At 36.6% G+C, this 8703-nt stretch overlaps 1 protein-coding gene across 1 annotated transcript; it reads left to right on the plus strand.

The window, feature by feature from the left end:
* Nucleotides 1-6035: 6035 nt before the first annotated feature.
* LOC127873143 (uncharacterized) lies at nucleotides 6036-7483 on the plus strand. The gene is made up of 3 exons (XM_052416786.1): nucleotides 6036-6482; nucleotides 6742-7120; nucleotides 7419-7483. Exons 1-3 carry the CDS (start codon nucleotides 6402-6404, stop codon nucleotides 7481-7483), a joined length of 525 nt encoding a protein of 174 aa, XP_052272746.1. The 5' UTR covers nucleotides 6036-6401.
* Nucleotides 7484-8703: the final 1220 nt, after the last annotated feature.

Raw genomic sequence — 8703 nt, forward strand, 5'->3', positions numbered from 1 at the left:
AAAGTTTGACGCTAACCAACAAACCAACGAACCAACCAACAGACAAGGCAAACGCAATATGTCCCCCAGTATAGTCTGGGGAACATAAATAGCCGTTTTTCAATATTTAAATCATCTCCCTTATTTAGATCAGTTATTTACATTCAAATTATGAAAACTAAGCTCATCCAAGCCCATTTTTTGACTGGACGGTGGTGAAAAATCTTTAAAAAAATACATTTCAAAGGCCGACTGTGTACATTTGTTTTGTCATTTACCAATTAAGGACACCAAGTACTTTTTTTCATAACTGTTTAAGCATCAATTTCTAGTATTTTAGACAATTCCTAACAAAAACAGACTGTTTTCACTCAACTGTTTTGCAAAAAAAACTGTCTTTCTTCACACCAAACACTTAACCCAAAGTGACACTTTACTCCTATTTCACTGATAATTCATGCTTTCAGAGTTCCAAGAGAGACACACTTTAAATGTCTCCTGGAACCTTTTGGAAACCATTTAAACACTCTGCTCATGCTTATATACATCTTACTTGCACCGCCGATACCTTTCCCAACATGTCTGGACCTAATTTTTGAAAAAAATAGTTGATTTTTCAGCCTTCGGGGTGCTAATTTCCTTGATTTTTGTCTATTTGGCTCCTTTTCTTACATTAATACAACTTTTCAAGTATACATAAGACAATAAGAACATGAGAAATACTCAAATAACATGTTTCAGTAAGAGTAACGTGATAAAATAATAACAAACTGGATGTCGGACAGCGAAATCACTGTAAGAGCTTTTTTCGGATTCCAGCTGAAAATAGCCATTTTTTAATATTTGAATTACCTCCCTTTTTCAGATCAGCTATTTACATCCAAATTATGAAAACTAAGCTCACAAAAGCCCATTTTCACACTGCACGTTAGTGCAAAAGCTTAAAAAAATACATTTCACAGGCAGGCTGTGTAAACAAAAATTTGTCATTTACCACTTAAGGTAGCAGACCACGGTAGACACACACTCTCTCGGAGCCGCGGACGCCTTCTTGATCTCCACCACGCTCAATTCAGAAAACAATGAACCTGCAATCATAAAAACACATTCACTGCACACAAGTAGTCTGAAACTTACATTTAAGATAAAAAAAGAGCATATGGAACCTGTACAGGTGATACTATTGACAAAAGTGAAAGAATTGCAAGGCCGCAAACAGTGCCTTCAAAATAAACGTTTTACCATGTACGAAAGTGGCTGGGGACGAATGAAATGGAAATGATAGCCTGCTTTTGGAATGATATTTTTACACGCAAAACATAGCACAACCCATCAAACCATGAATAAATACCACGTAACCAGGTGGTTTTCGCGCAATACTTCACAGCGTGATCCTACTAGCGATTCCAGCTTAAAAAGAACCCAAAATACAATATGCCTACCGCAGTTTTCCTTCCTGAGTAACAAAGAACACAACAACAACAAGAGGTCATGACCCCACAGTTTCGCATTTGAAAATGGTCATATTCTCAGGATTTAATGCAATTTGGGGATACAATAAGACCTATTACCCTCAAATTTGACATGGAAACCTACCCTTTCCCAATATTTCACTTTTTGACCGGGGCCAATTCGCATATTTCTGCTTCCTACCGTGTACTGCTACCTTAATGTATTGCTCCAGATTAGCCTGTGCAATCTGAGAACACATCTCAAATACTGATATCTGGAGAAAAGTAGCACGCTATGTGAAAACATGGCTTAATGCATGTGCTTAATGTTTTGCTCCAGATTAGCCTGTGCAATCTGAGAACACATCTCAAATACTGATATCTGGAGAAAAGAAGCACGCTATGTGAAAACATGGCTTAATGCATGTGCTTAATGTATTGCTCCAGATTAGGCTGTGCAATCTGAGAACACGTCTCAAATACTGATATCTGGAGAAAAGTAGCACGCTATGTGAAATCATGGCTTAATGCATGTGCTTAATGTATTGCTCCAGATTAGCCTGTGCAATCTGAGAACACATCTCAAATACTGATATCTGGAGAAAAGAAGCACGCTATGTGAAAACATGGCTTAATGCATGTGCTTAATGTATTGCTCCAGATTAGGCTGTGCAATCTGAGAACACGTCTCAAATACTGATATCTGGAGAAAAGTAGCACGCTATGTGAAAACATGGCTTAATGCATGTGCTTAATGTACTGCTCCATATTAGCCTGTGCAATCTGAGAACACATCTCAAATACTGATATCTGGAGAAAAGAAGCACGCTATGTGAAATCATGGCTTAATGCATGTGCTTAATGTATTGCTCCAGATTAGGCTGTGCAATCTGAGAACACGTCTCAAATACTGATATCTGGAGAAAAGTAGCACGCTATGTGAAAACATGGCTTAATGCATGTGCTTAATGTATTGCTCCAGATTAGCCTGTGCAATCTGAGAACACGTCTCAAATACTGATATCTGGAGAAAAGTAGCACGCTATGTGAAATCATGGCTTAATGCATGTGCTTAATGTTTTGCTCCAGATTAGCCTGTGCAATCTGAGAACACGTCTCAAATACTGATATCTGGAGAAAAGTAGCACGCTATGTGAAATCATGGCTTAATGCATGTGCTTAATGTTTTGCTCCAGATTAGCCTGTGCAATCTGAGAACACGTCTCAAATACTGATATCTGGAGAAAAGTAGCACGCTATGTGAAATAATGGCTTAATGCATGTGCTTAATGTATTGCTCCATATTAGCCTGTGCAATCTGAGAACACGTCTCAAATACTGATATCTGGAGAAAAGTAGCACGCTATGTGAAATCATGGCTTAATGCATGTGCTTAATGTATTGCTCCATATTAGCCTGTGCAATCTGAGAACACGTCTCAAATACTGATATCTGGAGAAAAGTAGCACGCTATGTGAAATCATGGCTTAATGCATGTGCTTAATGTATTGCTCCAGATTAGCCTGTGCAATCTGAGAACACGTCTCAAATACTGATATCTGGAGAAAAGTAGCACGCTATGTGAAATAATGGCTTAATGCATGTGCTTAATGTATTGCTCCAGATTAGCCTGTGCAATCTGAGAACACATCTCAAATACTGATATCTGGAGAAAAGAAGCACGCTATGTGAAAACATGGCTTAATGCATGAGCTTAATGTATTGCTCCATATTAGCCTGTGCAATCTGAGAACACGTCTCAAATACTGATATCTGGAGAAAAGTAGCACGCTATGTGAAATCATGGCTTAATGCATGTGCTTAATGTATTGCTCCAGATTAGCCTGTGCAATCTGAGAACACGTCTCAAATACTGATATCTGGAGAAAAGTAGCACGCTATGTGAAAACATGGCTTAATGCATGTGCTTAATGTATTGCTCCAGATTAGCCTGTGCAATCTGAGAACACGTCTCAAATACTGATATCTGGAGAAAAGTAGCACGCTATGTGAAATCATGGCTTAATGCATGTGCTTAATGTTTTGCTCCAGATTAGCCTGTGCAATCTGAGAACACGTCTCAAATACTGATATCTGGAGAAAAGTAGCACGCTATGTGAAAACATGGCTTAATGCATGTGCTTAATGTATTGCTCCAGATTAGCCTGTGCAATCTGAGAACACGTCTCAAATACTGATATCTGGAGAAAAGTAGCACGCTATGTGAAAACATGGCTTAATGCATGTGCTTAATGTATTGCTCCAGATTAGCCTGTGCAATCTGAGAACACGTCTCAAATACTGATATCTGGAGAAAAGTAGCACGCTATGTGAAATAATGGCTTAATGCATGTGCTTAATGTATTGCTCCATATTAGCCTGTGCAATCTGAGAACACATCTCAAATACTGATATCTGGAGAAAAGTAGCACGCTATGTGAAATCATGGCTTAATGCATGTGCTTAATGTATTGCTCCAGATTAGCCTGTGCAATCTGAGAACACGTCTCAAATACTGATATCTGGAGAAAAGTAGCATGCTATGTGAAATCATGGCTTAATGCATGAGCTTAATGTATCGTTCTAGATTAGCCTATGCAATCTGAAAACTCGGCTCAAGCACAGATTTCTGGAGAATAGTAGCAGCAAACAGCAATACACACCTTTGGCCACAAGCCCTCTAATGATGTCACTCATGTTAGTCCCTGCTGCGCTGGTGCCACCATCAGCGATGTCACCATCACCTGGGGTGTCAGAGTCATCCTTACTGACGCTACTAACGCTGCTGCCGCCCTCACTGCTATCACTGCCACAACCACCAGTACCGATGGAAGGTGGTCTGTCCTCAACTTCGTCTTCATAGTCCGATGGCAGCTCTTGTAGTTCTGAAAAAATCGCGCCATATTGGGAAATGATTCTGGTTTGTGTTTTCTTGCTTTCCATTCCTATTCTTTGAAATCGAGGATAAGTGTTTTCCATATAATATTTACTAAGGTTCAACTTATAGATCTGGTTTTGAGATTTAACAAGAGCTGTCAAGAGAACAGCACACTCGACTATTCGAGTGCTTGACAGTATAACGAAGCCATCATGGAGAGGGGGGTATAATGTGGGTGTGTGGTCATTTAGTAGATGATTTGAAAAAAATTAAATAAAAATTGTGGGGGGGGGGAGATTCTGGGGTGGGCCGTGGGGGATAGTTTGGGTGGAGTCCATTGTGGTATGTCAGGTAAGTGTTGTTTTGTCAAAGTATGAATCAAATCTGATCTTAAATAAAGAAGTTATGGCAATTTAAGCAAAATTTATTAATTTGACCTTGAGAGTCAAGGTCATTTAAAGGTCAAGGTCAAATTCAACTTGCCAGGTACAGTAACATCATGATAGTAAGAAAGCATTTAATGTTTGAAAGCAATAGCCTTAATACTTAAGAAGTAAAGTAGATCTAAACACAAAATTTAACATAATATTCAAAGTTACAAAGACAAAAAAGGGCCATAATTCCTACAAAATGCTTGATACAGTTGTCTGCTCTTGTTTATAGGTTAGGGTCATGTTGGTAAAGAAGTAAGCAAAATATAAAAACAATATGTCAAGGGACAAAGAAAATATTTGAGGTGGTACGCAAACTTTAACATAGAAAATCTAAGTGAAACAAGAAAAATGTGTTTGTCAGAAACACTATGTCCCCTTCTGCGCCTCTTTGAATTTTTTTTTTGGACCTTTGACCTTGAAGAATGACCTTTACCTTTCACCACTCAAAATGTGCGGCTCCATGAGATACACATGCATGCCAAATATCAAGTTGGTATCTTCAATATTGCCAAAGTATTCATAAAATGACCGATTTTGGCCACATATACTTGACCTCTGACCTTGAAGGATGACCTAGACCTTTCACCACACAAATATAGCACAACAACAACATCGGCAAATTCTTGTTTGAGTGCTCACTTCTTTAATTACAGCGTCAAAACAAACCTTTTATTCAAGAAATAGTACATTGCATAATCGCGAAAAGACAGATATTCAATAATGCAATTATCCGCGTCAATACGATAGGCATATGTGTATGATATCACAGTCCATCTTTTTCATACAGCAGATGAAACCGCATGAAACATATTTAGGCAAAGAGATGAACACGTATGTAATATTTAAATCAAGTATGGTCTTAGATCTAATGCATGTTTATAAACTTTGCAACACATTTTGAATACTTGAATTAAGAGGGCTCATTAACATAATGAATTTGTGAACTGATGGTCGTTCATAGAAAGGGTATCAAGAAAACGTTGCGATACATATGAGGCAAACATAGTTTTATGTGCGCTCAGCAGTGAAGGACTGAACTACATTGTAATAAACCGTGCGTTTTGGTACTTATAATAATCTGTTATCGCTCCTCATGTTAAATGAATGTATTTTGTTCTACCAATTGATCAATGGTATGTTAATGAAATGCCAGAGACATTGTACACTGTTTTATGCAATCAATTTTGAACTTTTCTTGGATGTAACTACTAATTAACGTTCATTGATACAAAAATAAACAGTGTATAAAGAAAACAGTGGAAAACTCGAAGTGGTCTAAACAGTGTTTTTACGAAGGCACCCAATTTGAATATCATACAGTACAATCTTCTAATGCCATAGGATATAACCTATTACTAATTACACAAAAACTATGCACTCCGTACAAATCAGTTTGGGAATAGATTTTCGCACTTTCATTTAATTATCTCAAGCCATGTGTTATGTACCGGCCTTTTGTTCAAAAGTTGTTAATGATGAGAAGTTGTGTCAAGAACGGTTCCTTTCATTATTGTTTGAAAAAGTGCGGCTCGTGTGAAATTGTCTGCAGTTATGTTGAAATTAAATATGCTCAGTTATCTGCTATTTGTATATAAACACCTGTCGCACTTGCACTTGTTATACAACCAAAATCACGTTCACTACCTTGCATAGTACATCATGGCGTCCTCTCGAAGAATAGCTATATTTGGTGACAGTTATGTTAAACGACTTGGACGTCATTGTAATTATGATTTAAAGGTAATGAAGTCATGCATTAACTGAATGCATCTTTGCAATTTAATTATAGTATTTAGTAACATTGGATCACATTAATCGCGTTTATATGTGAATTAAAGGTGTTTACATGACCTTAAAACTTCATGTATTACTTCTCATCAAAATAACCACAAATAAACCTACTGAAACCCTGAAAATTATCCGATATTATTCATATGCTCCTTTCATAATGTCATACATGTATCTTCCATATTTGCAATGGAATTTGCATTTATTTCAGATGCCTGGAGAATTGCGATTTTTCGCTAAGGGGGGTATGACGGCAGCACGTCCTGACGTCGAGTTGCTACAGGAACTGAAGAGATTCCAGCCGCACGTTGTCGTGGTGGTTCTGGGTGGAAACGACATCTGCGTGCATTTTTGCAAAATTTGTCAGCGGGGTTATTTTCCGAAGGACCGTGCAATGACTAAGAAATGTTTCAATGCACAGCGAAACAAAATCAATGACTGTCTCAACAAAAACGCGTGTGTAATAGAACTGAAAAAGATTCGATTTCCAGCAGATTACCACACCGATACGGTGCACTTGAATGAAGTTGGCAATACTAAACTCTTAAGGCACATCAGAGGCTTTTTATTTGGACTTAAAATATTTCACTGTATTGTCATTTTTGTTGTTTTGTATTTTGGTATTAAGTATGATTATTGCTTGTTGTGAATTTGAAATAAACGCTTTCTGGCAAATAAGCATTGTCTTAATTGTAATACAAATAAGGCACATTTGACATACAATATGTCCAATAACATATAATATGATAGTTCTTTTTTTCAAGTAATATCAGCCTCGCTATTTTGCGATTTCAACTGACGTTTTCGTAAAAAGTGACGAAAGCTAACCCTGAAGCGAATTAATAAACACCCAATTCTGTCATTTCCTGAGGTATTGTATTCTCACAGTTCACTTGTTGCTTACCGGTGTATTGATGCAGTTGATAACGAGCACCTCGCCGGGACTACACTAGGGTGCTAATACACACGTGTACCGTGTGCAATACCCGATCCAAGCAACAACGTGTCAGAACAGGGATTTTGGTAATTCAACCTGTTTAAAATGCGCTCGCTCGGATATCGAAATCACCGTTACTCCGATAAACGATCATAATTTATCATGCTTATGTACAAAGTAATAACAGTTGAATGATTCCGATGTTTGAACAAGAAGTAAATTGCTGCATCGAATCCATTAAAGTATGAGTAAGAAACGGGATCTAGGAAATCTAGGTAATTCTACATTTTAGAATTACCGTGATCCCCGCTAAGATGCAGCGTATGGTGTCAAGAGTGCTTAAAAATTAATATTAATATCATTATTTGTACATCAACAGTTATGCGATGCCAAGAAACAATCATACCGATGACATATTGACCCTGTAAGGCGTGAATATTTTTTTTTATTATTCAATATAATACATACAATGTATACATGTATATATACAACATAGTGATTGTACAAAGCAATAAAGTTCAGACATATTATACAAGATATGCTAATATGTATTTTTTTAAAGAGAAAAGAAAAGAATAACAGAAGAATAGTTATAAAAAATGATGAGTTGTATAAATCCGGAAGAAAGCATACTGGACTTGTGTGTTTTGTTGTATATTCACAATGATCTTATAAGATTGAAAAACAAATATATACAAAAATATTTTAGAAAGATAAACTAACATTAGAGTGAAATGTATATAAGTGGACAAACATCATGAGAATTTAATCCGATTCCATTTTTGTTCAAAATTTTGTAATGTGTCATTACTGAGGGCTATTTCTTTCTCAATCTGGACTTTAAGTTTAAGACTGTGGATAAAACAATTAAAATTTGGTACTTGTTTTTTGTATTTCATGTTAAAGATAAACAATTTCATCATTATAAGAATAAAATTCACAATATTATTACAGTCTTTTGATTTCAATGAGTAGATTCCGAAACTTACATTTAAAAAAGATAGTTTAACGTTTAGTTGCTGTTGTTCAAGGAAAGATCTTAATTGATTCCAAATAGGCTGGATGTGTTTGCACTCCCAAAAAAGGTGTTCTATAGTTTCGATGTTTTCACTGCAGAAGTCACACAGATTTGAGTTAGATAATTTGCATTTAAAGAGATATTTATTTGTAGCTATAATTCTATGGATGTATTTATATTGAAAATTTCTCAGAGTGCTTTCAATAGTTGCTTTATAT

Source organism: Dreissena polymorpha, chromosome 3 (assembly GCF_020536995.1).
Source record: "Dreissena polymorpha isolate Duluth1 chromosome 3, UMN_Dpol_1.0, whole genome shotgun sequence".
NCBI lineage: Eukaryota > Metazoa > Mollusca > Bivalvia > Myida > Dreissenidae > Dreissena > Dreissena polymorpha.

Bases quoted from the DNA above. Each gene is read 5' to 3' on its own strand.
- LOC127873143 (XM_052416786.1), top strand. From the start codon at position 6,402: ATGGCGTCCTCTCGAAGAATAGCTATATTTGGTGACAGTTATGTTAAA. The intron at 6,483-6,741 runs GTAATGAAGTCA...CATTTATTTCAG, and splicing joins ATTGTAATTATGATTTAAAG to ATGCCTGGAGAATTGCGATT. The intron at 7,121-7,418 runs GTATTGTCATTT...GTATTCTCACAG, and splicing joins TGGACTTAAAATATTTCACT to TTCACTTGTTGCTTACCGGT.